General features: G+C 38.3%; 1 protein-coding gene across 1 annotated transcript in view; it reads left to right on the forward strand.

Moving 5' to 3' along the window:
- The window catches only part of LOC139974873 (chordin-like protein 1), a 28,425-nt gene extending 2,263 nt beyond the window's left edge, over nucleotides 1–26,162 (forward strand). The window contains exons 2-11 of the mRNA XM_071982369.1: nucleotides 10,446–10,576; nucleotides 11,335–11,532; nucleotides 17,624–17,790; nucleotides 19,543–19,639; nucleotides 20,473–20,613; nucleotides 21,444–21,541; nucleotides 22,878–22,980; nucleotides 23,118–23,297; nucleotides 23,751–23,864; nucleotides 25,552–26,162. Of these exons, the coding sequence (XP_071838470.1) occupies nucleotides 10,492–10,576; nucleotides 11,335–11,532; nucleotides 17,624–17,790; nucleotides 19,543–19,639; nucleotides 20,473–20,613; nucleotides 21,444–21,541; nucleotides 22,878–22,980; nucleotides 23,118–23,297; nucleotides 23,751–23,864; nucleotides 25,552–25,724 (1,356 nt within the window). The 5' untranslated portion in view covers nucleotides 10,446–10,491 and the 3' untranslated portion in view covers nucleotides 25,725–26,162. The remainder of the gene's footprint in view (nucleotides 1–10,445; nucleotides 10,577–11,334; nucleotides 11,533–17,623; nucleotides 17,791–19,542; nucleotides 19,640–20,472; nucleotides 20,614–21,443; nucleotides 21,542–22,877; nucleotides 22,981–23,117; nucleotides 23,298–23,750; nucleotides 23,865–25,551) is intronic.
- Nucleotides 26,163–27,454: the final 1,292 nt, after the last annotated feature.

Here is a 27,454-nt window from a genome sequence, read left to right on the forward strand (position 1 = left end):
CGAGTGAATGCGGTTGCCTGAGTGTACAACCATGCATAGGTGTACCACCATATGTGCACAACCGTTGGTATCCTCCAAGATATACCGCCTGGTGCATTATCATGCATCGTCTTGACTGCCAGCGGAAAATCCCGTCGGAATACCATATTTAAAGTGGTGGTGGTGGGGGAGGGGGGGGGGGTGAAGTGGAGACACGCGCTGTGTCATAGTGTCTTTATCGGTGATACATAAACTCAAATTATTATCGTTTCATATGCTAGTCCCGTTAAAAGGTACAACCACTGGTGGCTCATGAGATTATTTGAGAATATTGTTCATATTGACTATATAGCAGTCAAGGGCGTAGGAACCGGGGGGCTGGGGGGGGCGCCAGCCCCCCCCCCCAGTGAAAAATGTGGAGGGGCGGAAGTATCATTCCGCCCCCCGCTTCGCAAGTCAGAAAACCCCTTTTTCATTTCCAAATGAGAAAAAAATCTCATTTGGAGCACCAAATTGCATCTAAGGCCTGGTGAAAATACAAAATTAAGTTTACAAAATGGAGTGGGTGTTGAAGTGTGCTATATTGCACCAAATTGCATCTGAGGCTACCTGGAAATGCAAACAATTCCAAAGGGGAGGGGGACACCCCTCCCCTTAGACCCCTCCCCCAGGCCGGCCATCAGTCTTAAACCCCCCCCCCACTCAAAAGTACCTTCCTACGCCACTGATAGCAGTTCAATAATGGAGTTTCCCTTATGAGATGATTGTTATCGCAAGTCATCACATAAATTAAATATGAAGAATTGGTTGGCGTTAAGGAAGCTTCTGCAATTAAACTGGTATTTGGGCCTTTCCTCAGAAAAACTTTCTTGTTGCCGGTGCCCAAACAGGCTATTTAATTAAGCAGGTAATTTAGCAGTCTTGCATCGCTTTTATAGTAGAACGCTTTTTTCATATATATATATTACCAGCCAGTTTGTGTATATTCTCCATGATACTTAAAGATTATGAGATAATTAAATTTTAACCTTCTGATGCCCCTACAGTACACTTCACTTATTCAGGGATTCAATAGAATGATGCTATACCGCCGTGCATCGATTACATCCGCAGTTACAAAAATGTTGGAAATAATCCTCCTTCCCCAACTTTCCAAAGTTTTGTCACTCTATACATAGTACCGAAGTCTGTCACCGTATGCTTTATTTGAAGTTAGTCTCCGCATTTACTGGCTGAATATAACCTTACAGAACTTCTATTCTTACAATATTTAAGTGATTCTTAACATCGATATAAGAAAACAAAATGTATCGCGGTCAAATGTTTCGTATTTAAATTTGAGCATAAACTGTGGGAAATATGAATAAAGTTACTGAGCGGTTAAATGAAACCTTTAACGATCTGAAAACTGATGTATTTGACAAGGACGGTGGTACATTTAAAGAGAACCGTGCAGTTTGCTCCTCTTCAATCATGTATGTAAGGAACGCTTTACGAAGTACTCAGCTCTCATAAACGGCACGTAATCCGTCTGTTCAATTTGTGTTAATAACATCTTTCGCCCAGACATTTAAACCAAATGAGGCTACATACTGGGCATGTTTGCAAGTTTCGCGTAATTTTTTTCATATATTTGCTCTGTAATGTAAGAGAAATATATCGTGGAATTCTGCCACTGTGTTGTTACGACTTTAACAAGCTATCATTAACGCATTGTTTATGTGTGACGAGTGACGTTGCAAACCGGTACATAACGACCAGCTTTAAGCTTTACGAGATAAATTCGGGAAATTTTATCAAGGAATTAATAAGGTGTTGTGAACAAGAAACGAAAGATATCTCACTCTTTCATGCACACTTGAGCCATGTCACGCCATTTTCTTGAACTATAATACACTCTTCCAATTTTATCTTACACCTGACCTTTAATAGAGATATACTTTACGTTTGTACTGTACTAGGAGTGAATTATTTCAGGCGAAGAAAGGTTAGTCATTAAATGACTTCTAAAAACATTCATGTAGCAGAGAGATAAACTAGTGGAAAGTTTCAAAAGATTACTCAGGTTTATCAATATTGTAAAAGTTTCAAGTTCCATAAAATACTCTGGATTTCAAATCGGCTGATAAAATATTTTCACTATTATCAAAGAGAAACAGGCCAAGGTGACAACGAACTATAGGGCAGTTAAAGCTTAGTTTAGCCACGGATAAGCCATTTTCTCTTTTGCTTCATCAAAGCTTGAAGACGAATATATAGGATGCAGATAAAAAGACAAGTTTATACTATGACAATATACATAATAACATCTGAATAGCCTAGTTATTTGCTTAACATTCCACAGCAAAGTTGAAACGAACGTGACGGTGTTAGATTAAACGCCACTTCATGGAATAGTAAATGTTTCACGAAGTATATATATTCGTAGCGTAATATTGTCACAGAGAACATTTTTTTCAAATCGTCTTGACTAATCTAAAGGAGAAAACTTAAGGTTCCTCACATCTTTCAGTCCTTATATAATCGTTTCCGATGTTGAATCCATTGGCAAAACTAACCCAATTGGGTGACAGAAGAGGATTAAATTGGCACTGGGGTTCGGGGGGGGGGGGGAGTGGGGGACTGAAATTTAATTGGAGGGGAAACAAGAAAGTAACCACAAAACGTCCCGACAAAATGAATTCTCTGTGCAGTTTGTGTCTCAAATTCCTTTGCGTTTAGTTATTCTTTCCGGGAAAATCGTTGCACCCAAATTGGAACGTGCATGCGCTGCATTATACGAACACATTCTTATGTTGCCCGAGAGGAGGAAAAACGCCTTGTATGTAATTTTCTGCCTTCGACTCAGCTTACCTGCTCTTTTATACGCTGTGTTAAGTTGTATGAGATATTGATAATTAAACAAGCTGCCCTTCTCTTCCCAACCCGAAGTCATCGACGGTTTAACATGAAAAGTGCCTTTCCTCAACAATAACGTTTGTATGAAGATCTTAATAACTACAGAATGTGATAAAAACTTGAAAAGAACCACCAGTTTGGGGTACAACCCCAAACAATATTAGAAGGTTTACAGGTTTAGAAGCTGACAACACTTTAAGGAGAAAATCGTTTAAAAGAGCAATTAACTTTGAATAAGCCATGTGTTAACTTGGGGGACAGCGGTCGTTAAACGACGCCAGCAATTTCAAGTAGCAGGCTGGCTACACATTCATTGAAGCCTGTTAGTTAGCACCTTATCAGCAATTTAAGACTACGCAAAACACATTTTTATAAATACATTTAATGACTACAATGGATAAATACCCTCTAGCCAGTTTTGTTGGCTTTTTAGCTGCTCTTTTAGTATGCATACTGTGTATACACTTAACATGAAAGGCCTAATTACGAAGACCTATCAGTTTTACTAATGCCTACGCTTCTGTTACGCATGGCGAACCAGTGATGGAAGAGACACGTTCGGAAATCGGCGACTACCTTCACGATCCAAGTGATCAACGGAACTTACATCTTTTTGCTATAGGACCTTGTCAGGCTTCATGAGCGCCGGTGGTCTTTGGTGGTTTCAATCTTTGATCTTGTCCGTGCTGAACCCATCATTAAGCAGTGTGATTCAAATTCTATTTATCGCTAGTTTCGCAATATTACTGTAAAGATGATGGAAGCTACTAGCCACCCAAGCTTTGTCCGTTTACGGAGCCATATGAATATTTATAAATCCTCTTTTGCGTATTCAAAAAGTTCTGGAATAGCGATATAGATTAACTAGAATTTTGCCCTCAGAATTAAGTTTGGAATTGCGAGTTGCTTAAAAAAAAAAGGTAATTTCTAACAGTGGTGACAATGACCAGAGCTTACAGTACATTACTTATAACGAAGAATGTCATGACCAAGGCATCCGTAGAAGGTGTCGATGGTGGGCAATGACAGTGAAAAGCCATGTGTTTCCTGGGAGAGGTAGGGGAAGGTAGGGGTAGGGGATCATTGGACACGTATATTCTGCCATGGCATGTGATTGTGGATTGCGAGTGACACAACGTGCTTAAATTGAGCTTGGAAGAGCAACGAGTTTTCTCTGCTACTTCCATCTACGCCTCGCCCTCCTCATTACTTACGATATCATCGAGTTCTAGCAATTGTTGTCCTGTTACTACTCGCCCTCTTCATTACTTACGATATCATCGAGTTCTAGCAATTGTTGTCCTGTTACTACTCGCCCTTCTCATTACTTACGATATCATCGAGTTCTAGCAACTGTTGTCCTGTTACTACTCGCCGTTCTCATTACTTACGATATCATCGAGTTCTAGCAATTGTTGTCCTGTTACTACTCGCCCTTCTCATTACTTACGATATCATCGAGGCCTATCATACATACAGGTGCATATCCAGGGGCCTACCATATATACAGGTGCATGCCAGGGGCCTATCATACAAACAGGTGTATGTCAGAGGCCTATCATACATACAGGTGCATATCCAGGGGCCTACCATACATACAGGTGCATACCAGAGGCCAATCATACATACTGGTGTATGCCAGAGGCCAATCATACATACAGGTGCATACCAGAGGCCTATCATACATATAAGGTGCATGCAAGGGGCCTATCATACATACAGGTGCATGCCAGGGGCCTATCATACAAACAGGTGCATGCCAGAGGCCTATCATACATACAGGTGCATGCAATAGGCCTATCATACATATAAGGTGCATGCCAGAGGCCTATCATACATACAGGTGCATACCAGAGGCCTATCATACATACAGGTGCATATCCAGGGGCCTATCATACATACAGGTGCACACCAGAGGCCTATCATACAAACAGGTGTATGCCAGAGGCCTATCATACATACAGGTGCACATCCAGGGGCCTACCATACATACAGGTGCATGCCAGGGGCCTATCATACAAACAGGTGTATGCCAGAGGCCTATCATACAAACAGGTGTATGCCAGAGGCCTATCATACATACATGTGCATGCCAGAGTGTTTATCAAGCTCCTCTGTCAACCCTACCCGCTTTTAAGTATTCATAAAACGTGGATTGGGACTCAACCGGCAATAATCGCAGATAAATACTTTTCGGCACAAGAAAGATAAATGTGACAAAAAAAGCAAAACAGAATTCCTCCCTCACCGCACAAGGGTAATATACCTACTTTTGTTATTTATGTGTGTGACTTTAATTTGTGTGGCTCAAGGGAAGGCTGTAGTTTTAATTGTCAGGATCTTGAATCAATGAGGATGAGCCAACGTTTCCTCCCGAAGTCCTGTATAATAAGGTAGGCTCCATGAGACAATACACCGTATTCGCCCAACAATACGTGCAGTGTACACATTTACCGCCAAGTTACACAAGCCGAGGGCCACACTTGGCCTGACCGAAAACCTCTGATAAAGGGCCGTTGCGAACTAATCTTGACAGAGAGATCATTCTTCACAAAGAATTGTCCACAGATCACAGCCTTTGTAAACAGAAAAAGTATAGTGAGTGTTAGGAATTTGTCAAGAATTTGAGAAAGAGACTCGTGTCAGAATGAATGAAAGTCAGTGTTATTGGAACAGTACACATGTTTCAAAGAGCAATGACAACATACAGCGTGTCAACTCTCACTAAACTCATAGACATATAAATACTTATGAAATAACTGTACGCAAGCGCAAACGTCGGCAACCCTTTGAGCCCGAGAAAAGAAGTGCTAGTTTCCACATCGTGGAAAAATTGAACCAATCAAATAAACTCCACAAACTAATTCCACAGACTACTGGTCGATGATATCGTAAGTAATGAAGAGGGCGAGGAGTAAAAGTACAACAGTTGCTATATAGAACTCGATGATATTGTAAGTACTCAGGAGGGCGAGGAGTAAAAGGACAACTAAGTTGCGACATATTGAAAGAATATTTCCATGACAAGTAGGTTGTTTCCAAGATTAACATGATACATATTCACTCGGTTGAGGAGTCGAAGTAATATTATAACATTATTTATTTGGTTACAGATATTATTCCTGAAATTCGGAATGATATATACGTTAGCAGGATGATGGACAAAATTACACATCAAAAGTCACAAGACCTGTATAACTGAGTTTTGTGTTTACGGTATACATACCCTTCCGCTCAAAAGGACAGTTTAGGAAGCATTTTTACACTTCCTCCAGTGTTTAATGCAAACCTACAGACACAACACATTGATATATCGACTTGACTATGTTCTTAAAGACCGAAAGTTTGTATCTTGCACTGCTTGCTTGAAGAATTTGGAACTTACGGCTATCGACCCTTTGGCTGACGACTCCCCCCCCCCCTTCTCTCCCCTCTCTCCCTTCTCTTTCTCTCTTTCTCCAGCTCCTTCACCCTCAAAATGAGCTGAAAGTACTTATACATTGATGCATAACTGATGCATAACTTCCTTCCTCCTAGTTCCTTCCTCCATTGCCCCTCCCCTTCCAAACCCGTGACTCCACTATCATCAATGTTAAACACTTTCTACTATATGATCTAGACTATATTTATTGTATATCAAATCATTCAAATTTTACATTGAGACATCTGTAAGTACACTGCATCTCATATTTTGAGTCCAATAAACCTGTAATTGGTACATTAGTATATTTGCCTGCTGCAGTCAGGAAGGAGAGGTAATTGAGCTTTAATATCTCAAATTCGTGGATGTTTGCACGCACTGTGGTACTTTGTAACGAGATATCCAGCTTCCCTGTGGGTGGAGCTTACCAATGGAACGTTTACTGCGTCATTATCATATCGGAATTGATCAATTTTGACAATAAATATAGAAGAATTTTAATGTTACAATAATGGGCACCATATAGTGCCAATCAGCTGCAGGTTTCATGTTTCATTAATTGGTCTACCTGTTTACCGCCATACACACACACACACCCACACACACATCTTCTCAACATTGTCATGTTTGGTTAATTGTTTATCCTGTGTGTGCATCCATCATTGATGGCTCCAGCAAGCTTGACTCTCTAATAGGCCAGAATTGTTCCAGTCTAGACCGTAATAACGGCTGAAATTAGATGGTATTGTTATACTTATTATTTTAAAGTATGTAAGAGGGAGGAAGCTAATAACTGGTGGAAATCGTCCCCTGGTTCTTTGCTACCGTCGATAACAAAAATACTATATTGTGTTCTTAAAATAGAATATTGTTTGTTTCCGTTAGGCCAACAAGTTCATTCATGAGGTAGTCTTACTGAGGGGAACTCAGTTGCGATGTTAACCTTTGCGTGCACGCGACTAAACAAGTGGGTAGCTAACAGCTTCGAGTGGAGGATTCATTCAACTTTTCAAGCTGTGCTTGTCATTGAATTTAGAAAACTATGCAATAGATCGCTAAAGCAATGATAGTGTCACGAAAAAACATAACTTAACTTGGTAATCAGTACCGCGAAAATGATACAAGAAACGATGCCATATTGGCATGCATTTCATAGGCTGCCAGCAAAGCAACTTTCATTACATTAACCTCGTGGGAAACAAACTTTCCCTTATCCTTGATGTTAATAATTCGGTTACTGATTTAGTAAAGAATTTATCATATGAATATATATTACATGGATTGGTCAAAAAGCGACAGCAATTAACTGGTCACTATACAATAGCAGTTTGGATTTCGAATACGATATAAACCCATGCATGTCAATAATCCCATATCCTTTATTTTATGATTCCGCATATCTGAAAAGGGGCAATTAACTTGTAATTATAGGCTTAAAAAGTTGATGACAATAATAATTTCCTCCCGATCCTTGGATTATACATAAAATAGTTAAAGTGTTTGTTCTTACCATTCCCTGTATGGGGATTTAAATATGTTTTGACAAACCTAACAGCACGGTATGTTACAATCAATCATTGGCGTACTGGGACACGTTAAACGTTAGAAACATAATCTGTATGCCTTTAGTATGCAACTTCCAAGTTCATGCAGGGGCATTTGTTAGATCGTAGATTTAACATACCTATAGTATCTGGGAAAAACTCGAACCTCGAGTTCTTTGTCATAATTTGTTTTCGTCTCCTGCCAGTTCATGGGACATCTAGGCTCCAGCCGATATCTATTAGTACAAATTGTTGTTAGTACAAATAACATGCATTTCAGCTTATACAAATATTATATTTGTATATGTCCAACCGCTATATGGCATCACGATAATTTTGATTGATCTTAGAAAGAAAACCCCAAACTATCTGAATAATAGATGGAACAATACCGCCAGATGAGTTTTGTAAGCACCCATGACGACAGTCGCGCGCACAAAATCAACCAACCGAGGTGAACTGCACTACGGAAGCCTTGACCTGACTTTCGATATTTAATCCCTGTACGCCTTCACCAGGACTACGAAAACAGGGGCACAGGTTCCCCTTATCGTATAGTGCATGCAATCTGTATGAAAACAAATTTCGAATGGGGTGGGGGGGGGGCAGGACTAATCGGTCTCATGGAGTCCCGTATAGCGACACTTCTGATCACGGCTCAAAGAACGAGGAACAATGTATACAAGCAAAGCATCGATAAATCGCGAAATATGCTGGTCAATGTTTATAGACAAGCTAACCAGTCTGTCTTCGGGTACCAACATGCTATTAAAATGATCACAAGTCATATTCCCTATATGCTTAAACGGTAATCAAAGTCGAATTACAAAGCAAGTTATTTTAACTGTTCACATTAATTCATAAATTCACCGCCGCTAGTGGTCCAATGGTCGACTTTTACAATCGTGTAAAATCGACCACGATTAGCCAACGTACATGACCTGCTTTTATATAGTTTTCGATAGAAACGTCATATATTGTTGTGACTTGAGAACTGACATCTAAATAGCAGCTCCACATTGAACACAAACAAATTGTACAAAGGAAAAACATTTTGAACCGAAATATATGCTCAGACTTATTCCAAAAATGTTCATGTACAATATTGAGCATCTGAAATAAGACCGTGAGTCTTTTAGACACTCACTGAGCAGACAACGTAATATAACAGCAGTTCATGAGAAACGGTGCGACGTTTCTTAATGGTTATATTAAAACCGTTTAAACTTTGGAATTACGTTAACGAAACTATTTTTACTGTCAACAGTTTACTGTTTCCCTACCTCTGTACTTTCATTGCATTTAAATAATAAATCTGCAACCTGTCTCGTGTCAATGTGAATGAAAATCGCAATTAGTCACTGTTTTTCCTAACTATTAGGCGATTTAGTTTTAAAATTTGTAACTGCTTAAGAGCTCAGTCAACTATATATAACGACTTTGTGTATTTAAAATAATACTGTCACCTTAATTTGAGCACAAGCAACGACAGTTTGAAAGCAATAAACACGTGCTTTCATGCCAAATGCAATATTTAAACAACCTACGTTGATTAAGTAAACACATCATGTGCATAATTAAGCACCATAATCATATAACGAGAATAAAACCCACACAATATGGGTAACATCTTCACATTGAATATGCCAATTGAACGGCAACAAAGTGTCATTGTACATTCATTCAAAGGTTAAATATTGGGTATCGGGTATTAACCCCCCCCCCCCCCCGCCCCGTTAAACGCAGTTATTCGTAATTAACTTGATGCAATGATACGATAAACAGAGACAAAAGGCGCGCACGTCGATTATTCTATGGCATATTCGTTCTTCGTTCTAGATATTTGTTGAATGTATTCTGTTAATGCTTGAGTCCATAAAGCTCGGTTGCCCGGGAGCTCGCCTTTCACAATCCCTGGCGATACGCCGCATGCTATCAACCCCCACTGCAGTTATGTATTTACGTAAATAAAAAGCGGATACCTAATTCTGACGTATAACTATTTAATAATAAAACCTCTTACATTAATTTTTATATATACCCCCTCCCCACAGTGTGGATTCAAAATGTCATCTAAATACAACCAGATTGGTATTTTGTTATCGTCATAATAAACAACATGTGTTTCATCCAATGCATTTTATCATCATCCAATTATGTTTATTTGCTGTATTCATGAAAACAAAGCGCAAAGTATTCCGTTTCCGAAAAGGGATGTTATGTTAAGATCAATGGAATGATGACGAAACTACCAAAATCAGCTTCCTGAATTCATCAATGTAGACCGCATATAAGCCAGAGGAAACAGCGAATGGATTTCATGTCAGTGCCATCATTCAGAACTAAAATGAAACAGTTTTGTGAACCGATGATGATGTTGCTCTGTGCTTTGTGTTTGTATAAAATAAGAACACAAATCGACCACATCCCCATCACTCACATATAGTTATACTGTCCCAAGTTTATCCCGGAGTGCATGCATGGAAGGACTGTGAGGATGATTGACATGATAGGTAACGGTAATGCTTTTTCTGTAGTTTTAAAGTTATTTTTATCAGTCAGACCTGGTTTAACATGTACTTTCTCTTGTATCCATTCTGCAGGTGCATATATATATGAGATATATATTTCTACGTGACTCCTACGACAATGGAAAGAACGATTTTGAGCTACTTTCTCGCGATTTTCTTCAGTATTGTTGGTTCTGTGCCTGTATCACCCACTACAGAGGAAGGTAAGCTCTAATGCATTCCTTTCCGTTGAACGCTGAAGGATCAACATGATTTATCATGGGCATGTATTAAACTCATACTCTGATATTTGGCTCCCTGGAGATAGACCACGACCACAAAGCTATATGCAATAATGTACCGGTTTACAAATTTCACGTAAACATATGCACATCTTATCATAATATTTAGAATATTGCGATACCTCAGTAACGGTTAGTCTATTAGCCTTTCGCAGGGATTTCAGCTGATCATTCATCTAGACTGAGAACTTTTCTTCAAGCAGTTTGATATCGTGGATTGTTTCTTTTCTCATGACTAATCCATATTGCACAGTACGTCACTGACTAAATTGCGCCGAGCAAGCCTATAGTTATTTCAGAACCAAAACTATTTCTAACATCAAACTTTCCGAAACGATTCCGATCACATATTAAGATATCCTATTTGCCAAACTATGTGCTTGTTCCGGGTGTGAAATGAAATGTCGTTTTCCTTCCCATTTTTGGCTGCAAAATAGGTGAACAGACATTTTTTGCGTTAAAATGATTCAAACCAAAATTTAAGTGTTAATCATGATTTTTCTAGTCTTGTTTGCTTTTCATGTAATATTGTGAAGAAAGTTTTACCACAAGTTGCATATTTAACAAAATGTGATGTTACATTGTGACTTTAATTATGAAACACTGCACGGAAGTTGTATTATGGTAGACTGTTTGCTTCATGAATTTTACTCTTCCAGTTTAATCGCTTATCTCAACAGAGGGCTGCCAGTTAGGTGATGACTTGTATCAAGTTGGCGAATCCTGGCATCCAGTACTTGAACCATCAGGGCTGGAGCCGTGTGTCACGTGTCATTGTACCGCCCCTAACAGAGTTGTGTGTGATCGGAGAACATGTCCAGATTTAATCTGCGAGACTTCCATACATGTGCAAAATAGGTGCTGCCCAATTTGTGCAAGTAAGTTTAAAAACAAGGGTGGGGGGGGGGGTTGAGGATTCTTCATAATTGTATATGTTTCCTTTCATATTTTCCGCAGATATCTTCATTCAAAATTAAATATTTTTTATTTCCCTTATGCAGTTGTAAAACTGCAAAACGTCCAGTCTTCATAAAGACATTAACTTGCACATGATCACACAATGGATAACATGCTTAGTTAGTTTTCCGTTATTTTTCCATCAAATTCGTTTCATACTTTCATATTGGAGGAAACTGTTGGTGGAAATAGCTCCTGTAGGAGATTGGCGCGCACATATCTACAAATAAGCATTCACGCAATGGCGCAAAAGCTGTTTCAAATCTACATGACTCCTTACTCATCCCTACCTGCAGTACCAAGCTCGGCAAATTAAATGCGCATGCGTGAGATATGATACGAGGGATGAATAAGATATTGCGTCTGCTTTCAGCCTTGTTTAGAGGTTGAGAGCATCTCCTTTACATTATGAACTAACCAGATCAAATGATCGTGAATTACTTAAAATCTTATCTATGATATGCTATATTCATATTATGTAATGTTATGGGGCACTGCATGAGTCACTTTTCTTGTACAGTGGTAGTGCTCTGAACGTTCCAAATGACCTTTGACATGTTGTACAGTAACTTTGTAATATCGTTACATGAGTTTAAAGTGGAAACAAATACCACATGTGTTTGATACATAAAAACAAAAATGGTGATGTAGTTACAAAAAAAGTCTTTCAACTTAGTATTTTTTTCTTCAAAATCTCCGAAAATAATAGTGAATAAAACCTCCATAGACAGACAGAAAACTTTAGGAGTAGAATGCACAGTTAATTATACACAGTACCGCTAATTAAATTTGAAGAAAGACTAGTCTTATCAACCATTTCAAGTTTCTTTTGCCTGGTGAGAATGAAGTTAAGCTTAAAATAGAAAGCCATTGCATCGGGAACCACGGCCCTGTTATAGCATCGTGTCTCTTCACGTCAAGTACTTCCGAATTATTCAAGTACTTTCTAAAATAGATTTAATTTATTTGAGTCCATCATTGAATCTTGTAATATAGTGTGGTATGGAAATTAAGTTACGGCCCAAGTAGTTAACCACATATCCTTAATATTCATCAATTGCGAATAGGTAATGATGTCGACCCCATGCAGGATTAAAGAGCAGACGGGTGTGTACGTGCAAACCCGCATATAGATTACTTCAGACAGATGGATATGTTCCATTAAGTATGTTTCAAGTAGCTGCTTGAGTTTACATGTACGGGTAGACTGGAACTGTCACTCTTCACTTTCGACAGTGGGAAGTTCATGGACAGTTGGGCACCTCCAAAACAAACATTCTGCTGGGGAAGGTCCCCATACTCAGCCGCTTTCTCTCTAGCTCATCACACTTGGTTCATGACCAGTGGCGTCGCCAAGGGGGGGGGGGGGGGGCAGGGGGTGGGGGTGGGGGGGGGGCACGTGCCCCCCTGGAAAACCTAGTGCCCCCCGAGTGCCCCCCATCTGAGATTTGGGTTGGTAAAAAAATATATATATATTTTGTTATATTCAACTCCCATCATCTGAGTTGGTTTTTCATAGGGACAAAGAAGCACAGTAATTCGTATTTTCTTCAAATGAGCTGCGAAAAAAATGAAAAAGTTTATCCTTGACCGTCGGGTATCGAAGTCGTAACCCGCGCCATCACAACAGGTGTCGATATTTACATTAAATGTGTCAGTGTGAGAATGTGAGGGTCCGCAGGCACCATACTTGCCTATATTTGTGGACCCATATATTAACCCTGTTGTGTAGGGGGGTGCAGAGGTCATTTGAGGTCAGATGCTTGTAGGAACAAATGGCGAATGTTCACACCTTCATACTGAGCCATACTCGATGTGTGATCAAACTTTGGATTGCATGGTGAGATCCCTGATAGGAGCCAATAACGATGCTGGAACCTGTTACATCTTAATAGATAATGGGAGAAAACGAGAAGGACAAGAAAGGAGTCGGGGTCATGCACACATTAATTCAACAAATGTAGGTTCTATTGATAGGGTTAGGCATAATATCGACAGCATGTGGTTCATATCCTCTGCAAAATTCTGCGCGTTGTTAAAATCATTACCTCAAAAATAGCAATTTCTGGAGATATCTTCAGATCGAATTTAGCATCAAATGTGGCAGCATTTTGCATCTAGCCCATCCTCCGTATGCGAAAATTTTCAAAAGAAAAGACCCCTCCCCCAGGACGGCGATCCGTATCCACCTAAGTGCCCCCCATCAAATGCTGGTGCCCCCCCCCCCCTGTGCCCCCAGACTGAAAAGTCTGGTGACGCAACTGTTCATGACTCAATGTGTACATGGCGGTGTAAATTCGTATGTAGTTCGTGGACCCCCTTTGCTGAGTATACGATTCTCATTCTTGTTGTATAGAGACCAAGGTTCGTTAGATATCACTTTAAAAGTCAAACTCTCCAATAATATAGCTTGGCATGAAATTTATTCTGCAGATATATGTATTAAATTCACCTAAGTTCAATAATCCTAGCATTGTTTTTATGGATATGAAAGGTCACATGTTTTCGCCATAAGTCAAATTGTGAAAATTTTGAAAATACGACTCAAAATGTAAAGCTTTGTTGAATAGGGAATTGTTCTCAGTAATTTTCGCCATCCAATGAGGTACGATTAGCTGGCATATCCTAACAAAACAATATTAGTCCTGATACAAAGTAGATTATCGGCTACATACCGCTGACATGAACGTGTGGTAGGTATAGACGTAGTCTTGATGCTTGTTTGGAAATTTATCAGCCTTTCAAGATTTTACACCCCTCTCTGATAATAAGCCCCCACCCCACCCCAGCCCACCCCACCCAGCCCACACCTCGAAAGAAAAAAGAAAGAAGAGGGTGTCTGAAGAAGGCCTACCCTACCTATCAATAGTACATTCAATTAAATTGGTCTTTGTAATCAGGATGAGTCAAACCAATACACGAGGGGCAGAAGGAGAGTTGGTTTGTGGAATGATATTTTAGAAAAGTACTCAGCTTGCGATGGTCGCAAAAGTCTTCATGCCTTTGTTGCAGGCTGCGCCAGTATCAGCGTTTAGTGTAGGACTAAATATTGATATGATGAATAATATGTACTTCATTTTCTTGGAAAACAGCGGAGAAACCAAATATGATGGCTAAAACGCCACAACAAAGTAGGGAAAATCAACGAGTGGTTAGATAAAATCGCAAGTATATTCTATTTGACCAACGCGACATTTTACGACACTTAGTGAACGGCGATAAAAGGGGGAGACTCATGCATGTTAAACTTATAGCATATTATCGGGTTCCTTAAACTTGTGACTGAGGTTGACACGTGAAATGAAAATACTATAAGTGATAAGAATGTTACTTTACTCGCTGAAAAGAAAAATTACTTTGATGATTGTGGATTTCATCCTTCATGAAAGCTAAAATATGAGAACTTTGTGATATACGCACATAACATGATTGATCATGGAGGTCTATTAATAGTCTAGATAAATGCTTAGGTGGACTTATACAACTTCAATGACATCACTGCTCTAATTTTGCGCAACATGGGTGAATACCGAAAAAATACTAAAATTTATGGAAAGTAGATTTAATGTCTTAATATTTTGTATTCGTCTTCATAACTCGATGGAAGTCACTTGTCAGCAACATCTTACAGCCTGGTCAAAGTGACAATAAAGTGGAGGCATGTCTGGGGTGCACGAGGGGTGCACGAGGGTTGTGAGAAATTGGATACGGTAGAGTAGTTTGGCTAATATTTCACCTATAACTTTTTATCACTCGAAGGAATGAGTTCATTACTAGGTTTGTCATGAGGTTTAATTAATTGATAAGCTATTTTCTTGTTTAAATTTCTAAGTGAATAATCGGCAATTGGTGAATGGTACCGCAGATTACATCTTAGAAGTGGTTTATGTAGTGTACATGTGCATACTTAATGTCCTGCGTGAAGAATATCTGTTCATAGCATTGCAAGCAAGGGCGTAGGAACCGGGGGGGGGCTGGGGGCGCCAGCCCCCAGTGCAAAATATGGAGGGGCGGAAGTATCATTCCGCCCCCCCCCCCCCGCTTCGCAAGTCAGAAAACCCATTTTTCATTTCCAAATGAGAAAAAAAATCTCATTTGGAGCACCAAATTGCATCTAAGGCCAGGTGAAAATGCAAAATTATTTACAAAATGGAGTGGGTGTTGAAGTGTGCTATATTGCACCAAATTGCATCTGAGGCCACCTGAAAATACAAAAAAAAAATCCAAAGACCCCACCCCCAGGCCGGCCATCAGTCTTCAGCCCCCCACTCAAAAGTACCTTCCTACGCCACTGATTGCAAGGTAGCTAATGTAATCTGCTTTTGGATGAAGGATATCGCATCCTACCCTTTGTATTTCACAATACAATCAAACTAGGCTACTGTAATCTGACATTGTAGCTGAACCAATCAGGCTGTAGCCGCTGCACCGTACGGTATCAAATCTAGGACTGTGGCAATACTAAGTCTATATACACTATACCAAACTGCAGAGGCCTTATGATCTATCATTGAACAGGGTTCTTTGAACTTCTAATAATACGATGCGGTTGAGTGACCGAGATTTATGCCCGTTAATATGGACGTGTGGCACCCTCATAAAATGAACTACGATAGCGTTTCCTAATAAATAACTTCGTCACCAATGGAATGTGAAACCCATAGATCTGGCACGGCACTGTGTGTAGGCTAAATGGCGCCAGGAAAGGAACCAAGGCCATGATCATCTGCAGCATTACCAAAAGCAAGGTGATTTCAAATTCCCATTAATAAAAAAAAAACACTGTTATTTTTCAATTAAGTTTTGGATTTTGAGTTCGCAAAGAAACAAATGAAATGGAATTTCACTCAGAGATTAGAAAAACAAACAAATTGTATGTTTATTAGTCCTTGTCTTACTAATAAACTTTCCGAATGCCAGTTTTGCATTGCACGCTAACCGGAAAAAATGAAGACGAGAAAACAAAGTATATATTACTAGAGGCTGTTGCGTTGCTAAATTATTACTAATTTTCCAGACCATAGTATAAATAATGCTTTTTTTTAGCTTAAATGGCAGAATTTCATTCAAAGCACCGAAGAAAAGTACAAAATTTTGGATAATTATTTTCGCTTTGCGTTTGCTCTGCTTTTGCCTACTGATTAAGAAAGTGTCTGGTCGACAAAATACTATATATAATATATAATTGGAAAGAATTAATCAATTTTTTATGAAGTTTTCTTTGGGAAAGAAGTCTTAGGAGTGACTTGGACTGATAAATTCAATCTTCTTTTTCGCCTCATTTAATGACTCGCTTAGATTTGTCAATATGCCAATCATTTTCTAATACATTCCTGTCATGATAACAGGACACAGAAAATACGATATATGTCTTAGATATGAAACACTAAGGGTAAGGCTATATACGCCTATGTAAACATATGCGTCTACATTGAAAATGAAGCTTACAAGATTGAAGAGGGAAAAACAAATCATTGAAATATTTAAGAACCTAAAGAAACGGGTTTGACTGTTCTTAAACTGTTAAATAAAGTTAGAAGCAATCGTTGCATCGTGCAAAGAAGATTTGTAAACTGCCGGAGATCGGAGTGTGCTTAACCGCATGCCGACGTGTGCCCAGCATGATGACCTATCATACTGATTTACTTGGAAATTGTTCTCAATTATGAAGTATGATTATTGTAGCTTATCCTGTTAGATTAATTCTCCTCCTTCAACTGCATGGTAGAACGAAAACAAATAAAAGAACTAATATTTATGGTAAAGGTGGGGGGGGGGGGGGTGTTAGAAGGGTTGGTGTTGAAGGACTACAATGTCGGATGGAGACTGGACATGGCCCCTCTAGGCACCCGTTAGGACACGGAGAGGGACTATCAGCGTTAGAGAAAACTTATACGGTTTTCCCTTCGAGGTTGAATTAAACAATAAATACGATGACGACGACTACTATACGACGATGATGATAATTATTACTTTTTTATATTTATTTCTACCATGTTTTCTTCTTCATAGAAAAGAATGGAACGACGATACAGTTGCCGACGACTGAAGCCTTCCAAATTACTACGAAAAATCATTGTCGATTCCGAGATCGCGAATATTATGACGGACAGACCTTCCTTGGTACAAGGCTTGTCACCGGCATAGAGAACGACAATTGCGTACAGTGTATATGTTCGGTAAGAGAAAAGACATTCCAGCTATGCAATAGCATGCTTGTTTTCTGTATTATACATCATTTGTATTATACATTCCAGCTATGAAATAGCATGGTTGTTTTCTGTATTATACATCATTTGTATTATACATTCCAGCTATGAAATAGCATGCTTGTTTTCTGTATTATACATCATTTGTATTATACATTCCAGCTATGCAATGGCATGCTTGTTTTCTGTATTATACATCATTTGTATTATACATTCCAGTTATGCAATAGCATGGTTGTTTTCTGTATTATACATCATTTGTATTATACATTCCAGCTATGCAATGGCATGCTTGTTTTCTGTATTATACATCATTTGTATTATACATTCCAGCTATGAAATAGCATGGTTGTTTTCTGTATTATACATCATTTGTATTATACATTCCAGCTATGCAATAGCATGGTTGTTTTCTGTATTATACATCATTTGTATTATACATTCCAGCTATGCAATAGCATGGTTGTTTTCTGTATTATACATCATTTGTATTATACATTCCAGCTATGCAATAGCATGGTTGTTTTCTGTATTATACATCATTTGTATTATACATTCCAGCTATGCAATAGCATGCTTGTTTTCTGTATTATACATCATTTGATCCTCTGGAACTTCACTTTAAGGTACTTAAAGCAATGGAGTATTTGTTAATAATCGCTAATGGGTGATTTAATCAGCTGAAACCATATATCATGGAGCTTTTAGCATTTCTCTTTCCTTCACACATCCCAAGACTATTTGATGTCGAGAGGTGGAAATAGAGGAAGGGCAGGGCTTTGATTGGAATGGTAGTGGGATACTAGAGGGCGCCATGTGAAGCACACGGTTAATGTCTCCTAACGTCATTAACTATTAACAAAATGTACATTACGTCGGAGGAGTGTAATTCGGGTAGGGAAGGATGGTATGGGTCACATTTACCAGATGTATTTGGCATATGCAATTATGATGTGAGGTAAGCAAGTAATTCATTACATGCACGTGTGTGTTGCTTTGCGGTATATACCTTATATAATGTATACCTGTATAAAATAATGTTCCACCTTAATGATGTATTACGATTGTATTGTTTAATTTAAGTATTATACGATATGATGTGTCTAATCTAAGAGTTATTTAGGGCATTGATGAAAAAACCGAGATGTCTGATTACTCTCCCCTTCTCCATCGCTCCCTCCCTCCCTGTCATACTTAAATTGGACTGGTAAGATGTCCGATAACTCTCCCCTTCTCCATCGCTATCTCCCTCTCATACTTAAATTGGGCTGGTTAGATGTCCGATTATTCTCCCCTTCTCCACCGCTCCCTCCCTCTCATAATTCAGTTGGACTGGTTAGATGTCCGATTACTCTCTCCTTCTCCACCGCTCCCTCCCTCTCATACTTCAGTTGGACTGGTAAGATGTCCGATTACTCTCCCCTTCTCCACCGCTCCCTCCCTCTCATACTTATATTGGACTGGTTAGATGTCCGATTATTCTCCCCTTCTCCACCGCTCCCTCCCTCTCATAATTCAGTTGGACTGGTTAGATGTCCGATTACTCTCCCCTTCTCCACCGCTCCCTCCCTCTCATACTTATATTGGACTGGTTAGATGTCCGAATATTCTCCCCTTCTCCACCGCTCCCTCCCTCTTAGCCTATACTTAAATTGGACTGGTTCCCTTTCAGTGGTTATATCATTTTCAGTATTTAGTAGCTTTTTTTACTTTCTATCTTAGGCCGGTTTGATATATTGTACTCGTACATGCCCGGAGCCAGAATGCAGTAATCCGACGAAACGTGAAGGGTCCTGCTGTCCGGTATGCACACAAGATGGTAATTACTCTTAAGGCTGATTTAAAAATCCATTTACTGATATGCTACGTCATAACGAGATGATCCCCGTATGATAAATCAGAAACGATTCAACACTGGTTAAGTGGGAAATGCAGTTTACAGGAAATTTATCAACCCACCGAGACGCCCGTAAAGTAATGGCTCTGCCATTAAACCCAAACTATATACTATCATTAAACTTCACCAGAAAACGATGTTGAAAATCCACTTATACAACGTACATCTTGTGAAGTGAATGAGATATATACAATCAACCCGATTTAGCAAGTACTCAATAATAATGAATTTGAAAGTATAATATTGTGTTCATCATTCGCGCCTTCACCTATAAACGATTGCTTTGTGGTCTAGTATACCAGCGCTTATTACCTTTCCTTAGCGTCCAACCAATCGCTATTTCGTATAACATTTCGTAATATCCTGTACTCAGGACAAAGGCATAGATTTAGTTATTCGAAAGAGGATGAGATGTACTTTCGATGTCATCATATTGAATTTTCATAGGCCTGCGTCTGTCCCATAGTATACTTGAAGGTGTTGTTATTATGGACATGATTGACCCTCAGTGAAAAAAAGCTGCCGTTGCACCCTCACCCAAAACAGCGGCTTCAACGCAGCTACCAGGCTGAGAAACAGTTTCAACATGTCATATGAAAGGTTACCAGTGGCTATGATAATACAAATCACAGAGCAGAAAACAAAACTTTAATATGCCCGTCATAATACAAGGTTGATAGATTCCATTTATCAAAATTGATTCATAATCCCTTCAGCATGTTCATCATATTTACTGTCCTTCACCTCCCATACAGAACAGTCCATGAGCAAGACGAATGATATAAGCATTCTAGACGTTTCAACAACTGAAGAAGACTCCTTAAATAATTTCCCGCCCCTGTTAGAATCAAGATTCGAGGATTTCGATTCAAGATCCAGAGGGTCTGATTATTACGGTTCGTGGTTTCAACTATCTTCATCGATCATCACGTATCGATCCAGTATATATTTTAAAGCGGTTTCTTTCCATTTGCACGAATATTAGGGATCAAAATGTGTCTTTTATTCTTAAACCACGTAATGAGAATAGTCCCCGAAGTGTGTCATTGTACTTAAAGTGCCACTGTAATGCGTTGAGTATTAAGACTGTATGAGCCTATCGTTATACCATGGAACCATGGTCGTGTATATGAAATAAACTTTGTTTATGCTCGCCTCTTTGAAGGGCAGTAAACTCATTTAAATTTGGTATTATAAAGTTGTAAGCTGCTTAACCTTAATGGGGGAATAGACTGACACAATTGAAAACTTGACATATCTTGAAATATCATCATTTATAAGAGAAACAGTACTTATGAATCATTAAATGTTTGCAACATATGTTAAGAACATGATATTAATAAGCTTTACGTAGAACAAATAAATTTCCAATTGAATCTCAATCAAAAGTCAGTATGAAACAGTATGATATACAGTATGAAACTGTAGCCTACATCAGCAAATATTCAATATTTGGCTTTCCTGCTTGAAGTGAAGTATCATAAAGCAATGGCCAAACAGACGCCAATATGCCGCCATACTCTATACTCGGCACCTGATTCGAGTCAGTTTGATATGGATTTGATTACGTTCGACCGATAGCTGCGAAGGGTGATCATAATCCGCGTTTTTGCTGTTATGAACTAATAAAAAATTAAAAAAATAAAAGGCAGATGAAATTATGGCAATTACGCAACAAATTGGCAGTTTAAAATATTATGATGTGTTTCATATTTTATATTTCTAGCTTGCGTGGCGGCTGATCAGACGTACAGCCACGGTGAACAGTGGCACCCTTTATTTGCGCCATTTGGTAGAGCTCACTGTGTGATTTGCATCTGTACGGTAAGTCCTCAAGGTAACATTTAACACGTAAAGATCCTATTTGGAATGTCCGATGGATGTACATTGTATTCTAGTCAAAGTCTGTCTCGATGCATTTATTCACTATCTCAGTCGTTAATGTATTGTCACGGTTACGTGGGTATACGAAAAATATTAACGAAAACTGAGTTAAGTCAGAACTGAGGGTTACTCTCCGTTTATTGCATTCCGTAGGGGGAGGGGGGAGGGAGGGATGTAGAGGGACTTCGGGACCGACTAACTCTTCTGAGACAGAATTTAGTGGTAGCAAGCGACAATGTGTTTCATAATTAAAACTTGACACTGTTATTGTCCTAGGGGTACAGGGGTTGGGCTAAGACCCCGGAAGCTGCAGCATATTTAGAAACTAAAACATACATGCCAGAAAGAGAATTTACTCTCAGGAGCCATGGTTGGGATCCAGCGACGAAGCTCCTGGAAGATGCGGCGTGTTTAGATATTTCATATTCTCTCGTAGCCAATATAAAGCACAAAATACACATTTTTGAGAATTCAGTTCTCTGAGATGTATTTCAAAGCCCTCGAAGTTGCAGCGTATTTAGGTATTTCTTGTTCTCCTGTAGCAAGCTTAAAACACAAATTAACGTCGTAGAGGTGGATCATGCTGATATTTCTTGTTTAAAGCACAGAAATAAATTTCGGAGAGGAATACATTTTCAGCGGAATGTATTACAAATCCCCACCCCCCCCCTCTCCACGGAAGTTGTAGAGTCATATTATCCAAATCTTGGATATGCAGACATGGGAGGGGCAGAGAGAACGTTTTCCCCCTTTTAATAATAACAAAGATGTATAACGCGAGAACGCGAGCATATCCACCCGGGAGGGTCCTCAGGCGAGGGAGAGGAAAATAGAAAGGAAAGCAAAAACAAATGAACAAAATAATTATAGGTTAACATTGATGAATACTAGACGCATAAAATGAGTTTTCAGAAGATTTTTGAACGAAGTGAGGGAAGCACAACATCTGAGTTCTATTGGAAATACATTCCAGAGGCGAGGCGCAGCAACTTCGAACGATCTATCACAGTACGCATGTTTAGGCCAATTTTACTTCATTTTGTTTTATTAGTTTTACGTTACATAAGACCGCGCTGATCTCGGCTTGAATTTTGAGACCGAATTGGCGTCGATGTGGGACCGACATGTGATCAGGTAATCCGGCCCCCCTTAACTTCCCGTAAGTACGTACCTGTTTATATTGTCGAAACAACAAGAAGGAAGAATTGTGAAGAGACGCAAGAAAATTGATGTGTTGCCTCACGATACAATTTGTTTTTTATTCTTTTTTCTAAAGTTTGGTGAATCAGTTTGCAGTCGTGTTGAATGTCCGGCTGTCGAAGATATGCCATGCAAGAATCCAGTTACAGTTCGGGGACAATGCTGTAAAATTTGTGAGGGTAGGTTTAATTAATATTTAGTTAATTTCTAATCAATTTAAATTCGTTGCTTGAACACATCAATACACCATTTGAAATTACTATAGTTGATTACGTCTCGGTCTGACCTCTCTCTCGTTCGTTTGTTCTCTTTTCAGATGAAGGAGAAAGAAAAAATGACTCTTACATACCTTTATGCTTAACCGAATTCGAAACCCATCTCGTTTATATCTACCAGCCAAAGGTAGCATACAGAGACGGGGTTTCCATAGTTACATATGCTGTGGAGGATATAGCTCGACACACTGTCAGGATATCACAATGGGAAATCAGCTTAGGTATGCTCATTTATATTTTTAATTAAGTCAATATTTTCGTTTAGCATTTCTTTTGGCATCCATTTTCTTTTCTTTTTCATTTCGTGTTTTAGACCTCATCATTACGTCATTGTTTTGAAATTCGAAAAATTCAAAATATTCATATATGGGAGGGGCGCACAATCCCCTCCTATACAAATTTTAACCACATAAAAGTAAGTTCAATTTCCTTACCTCCCCCCCCCCCCCACCTTCCCCTTCCACCACCACACACAAGCCCTAGCATCTCATAATGTCCTCTTTACTCCCTTGGTTGGATACATTACTTGGCAGAACGTTGTCTGAGCTGTAACTGTAATAGTTGTTTTCTTATGTTATTGGATCCGTTGTTATTCCAGTTGTTGTAAGTATCTTTCACTTTAATACTTAATAGAATTGAGTTTTAGATTTCTTTGTGTTCGTATTTTCCTCCAGGTACAATTGAGAAATATCTGGTCGAAGATATTCCTTCCGTCAACTTTGAAAGAGCAAAAGAGACAAGAGAACACAAATCTGGACGCTTCCACTTAACCGGCGCTACTACGCAACGTAACTATTATATTATTATTCGTTCAATAATTCCTCTATAGCTGGGATATATATATATATATATATATATATATATATATATATATATATATATATATATATTAATTTAATTTAATTTAATTTAATTTAATTTAATTTAATTTAAAAAGCAAAAATTAATTTAAGTGAATCTCATATGATTTATTAATTAAAATTTCAAAAGTGGGATATTCGGTTAGTGGAATGAAAATTGAAATTGATGGCAAACCGAGTTTTTTGTTATTGCAGTGAGGACATACCCTCCCCACCCCTAACTCCAATGGCATCGTCACTGTAGCTATTTCTAGTCAATGACTTTCGTATGTTATCAGCATCTGTGATGATAGTACATGATGTGTGTAAATGGTTTTAATTCAATCACCACGCCAGTTCTATTTTTACCATTAGGATGTCAAATATAGAAGTCAAATTGCATTTATAGGTAGGCAATGTGTTTTACATCGCTACCACTGAGTAACCATCTGCACGGATTTGGGTCCTTTGGAGTATATATCACATTAGCGGATATGCAAAACGAGTTGAAGCATGGCTTACAACTTATTTATTTTTGAATAGAAAACGGAAACAGAGAATTTCTACACATTCTGTTTCTCTTTTCGTGCCCTTTCACTTGTTCGTCAATATTTCCAGATGTGAACACTTCCACTACTATGGAAGGAAACATATTGTCTAACTGACGAATGTCTTGCACAGTTGTACACGCTCAAATTGAATTTAACAGGAACCAATTTAGTGCCAGTGTCTTTTTTCCTCTTTTAAATCGATATTTAGTGTTACACTTTAATGACTTATTCATCTTTTAATATGACCAAAGATTCTGCAAATTATATTCCCATATGGCTTAAGCACTTAGGGAAGTCAATATTCTTATCATGATTGGCAAAGACTCTGTCTGTTCTTCTTTATGTTACGGAATTGCATGATTTGTTGAAAAGAAACTGTCTTGCTTCAGTTCACCAGACTCTAATTACTGCAGATTTCAAACAAGTACCTTAGTAGTACCTATAAATAGCTTACATGTATTAAAATACGTATAATAATATTTAGACAAGAAATAAGTCACAATATTTCAAATCCAGTGTTCATAACTCATTCAGTTACTGAGATATGACTCAAGTAATTTAATCCTGACAAAAACAAACCATGCAATGCCGAACAATCTAATGTCTATAGCCTGCATTAACGTTTTCCCATTTCAATAAGTGGCTGCAATATTAAACAGAAAAACAGAAGTTTCTAGTATTTGTTTGTATGCATATTTCGACTCAGCCACCTGGCCACCGGAATATCCCTTTCGAAAGAGTTAACAAATTATTTGAAAGAAATTTGTAACTTTCCTGACAGTTTCAAAAATACCATACCAATAAAATTTGAAATTCTTCAATTACACTAACAGGATGTGTAGCTTATATGCAAATAACTTACATAGGATGTTACAAAATGCATTGCTTGCTATTACTGGTGCAAAATAAATCATAAACGGTGTTCACCTAACCCTCTTGTTTAGTTTCATTGGACACATTATCACTCAGGTATGTGCCACCTTTCTTCAAGTGTTCATATTCACCGATATGCAACTGTCATATGTAATTTGCCCAACCAGGAAGCAATTCCACAGTATAATTGTATTTACAATTTTTCTCTTCAGAAAGATTCGATAAATTACTTCGACGAGAAGTAAGGTTGGAGAGAAGATGTACAGAGGATTGCCTCGCCAGTGTACTTAAATTAAGCAAAGTCTTACGGGCCTCTGAAGTTGAGCGGTCACTTAATTGTAGCCATACAGAACGAACAATAATTAAAAGAAGGCGGGACATATGAGTGATTGACAACTCGATGACGGAATAAATTAACAGAATATATTGTGTAAAAATCATAAAAAACGGATTTGTAAATATATTTATACAGGCAGTAACTGCGAAACTATGACTAATGCTATGACCTAGCAAAATTGTGTTCATAATGTACATTATTAAATCATAAAATTATTACTTGTCCTGTAAGATTACCTTGATAAAATTGTAAGGTGTAAAATTTATTGATAAAAACCTTTGTTATTTGTAAATGTATAAACTCTTCGACTACCAGTGTACCTGTTTACTATGCGCTGCTTCCGTATACGTTCAAAGGTTCGTTGTTCCCCGCCGCTTTTATAGACTGATGTAAAACCAGCTTGAAGAAACTAATATGATTTGAACACCATTTGAAAGGATATTATTATGATTCAGGGGGGTGGGCAAGGGGTGGGTTAGGAATATCTGTGGGGTGTTTTCATTGTTATTGTTATAGTTTCACTCGTTGTAGGGGACGGAGTTTACAATCTTCTTGTCTGGAGCAATGGTCATCGTTGGCGTAGGCTGAGTGACAGTGCAGGGGTACAGCTTTATGCTTATATTTGCATATATATATATATATACTATCCTGTCAAAAAGAAAAGAACTAACGTTTGATATATTTTAAATCACATATTGAAATGATTTCATATTTAATTATGTGTAAGTTTCATTTAAATCTGTTTTACATATCTCGACAGTTAATATAAATACTAATAAGCTACCTCTGTATAGTTCAAAGGCATATCAAAGCAGAAACAACACCAGTATATTGATCAGGTAAATTACTCATTAAACCAAGACATTAATAGTGCATCGGCGCATACATGTCGTTCAAATACCACCAGTGTTACGAAAGTAATTCAGGATTAAAACTTGACAGACAAAACCAAAATGAGGTAACTTGTTCAGTTTAATTATTCCAACATGAAGAAGTTTAGCCACTTAAAATATAATAGTTCCGCCGGAATATTAGGCTTTGTCGCTCTACATGTGAATACGATAGTAATGCATTTATTCCAAATAGTTCAATCGTGTTCATAATAATTCCCTTCATCACTTTACTAACATTAACTTGGTCAATAGTCATTGCAGCCACATGTGCTGTTGTAAATCTGCAGCCTATAATGACATTGATACAAGTCTTATGGGACATTAATAGGTTATCATATAAATTCAAGATATTTCGCATCTGCTGCAGGAGCCTATATTCCTCATATACAATTCTTGTTCTTGTATTTACATATGAAAACGTTACATTGAAGCACATACGTTATTAATTCCTGTCATATTGGACATATATATTATAGTGATAGAAATGTCGCATATAAATGCTAAGATTGAGAAAATGAAACAAAATCAACAAGTTTTATTCCACCGGAATCTTATTGATTCTCTAAAGTTATTACTTTCTTAATAAGTTTGCAAGATAAAAACCAATGACCGATATCATTGTACTTATTTGTACTGCGGAAATAGGGGTTTCGTTAGAGTGCGTTCTATTGTGGCAAACTTATGTAAACTTCCAATCAGTCTCAGTGAAGTTTACTGATAGGTCATATCATTCCGAACAAATACTTTGTATTAGAATTCAACGCCAAACGGCTGGTTTCTTCTTATAGAGTAAGTAACCAAGCAAACAAACATACAGATAAAACACAAATACAGAGAAGTACAGTTGTTTATTTTTGACAGCCCTTTCCGCCGAATTATCCATCA

This window comes from Apostichopus japonicus, chromosome 10 (genome assembly GCF_037975245.1).
Source record: "Apostichopus japonicus isolate 1M-3 chromosome 10, ASM3797524v1, whole genome shotgun sequence".
NCBI lineage: Eukaryota > Metazoa > Echinodermata > Holothuroidea > Aspidochirotida > Stichopodidae > Apostichopus > Apostichopus japonicus.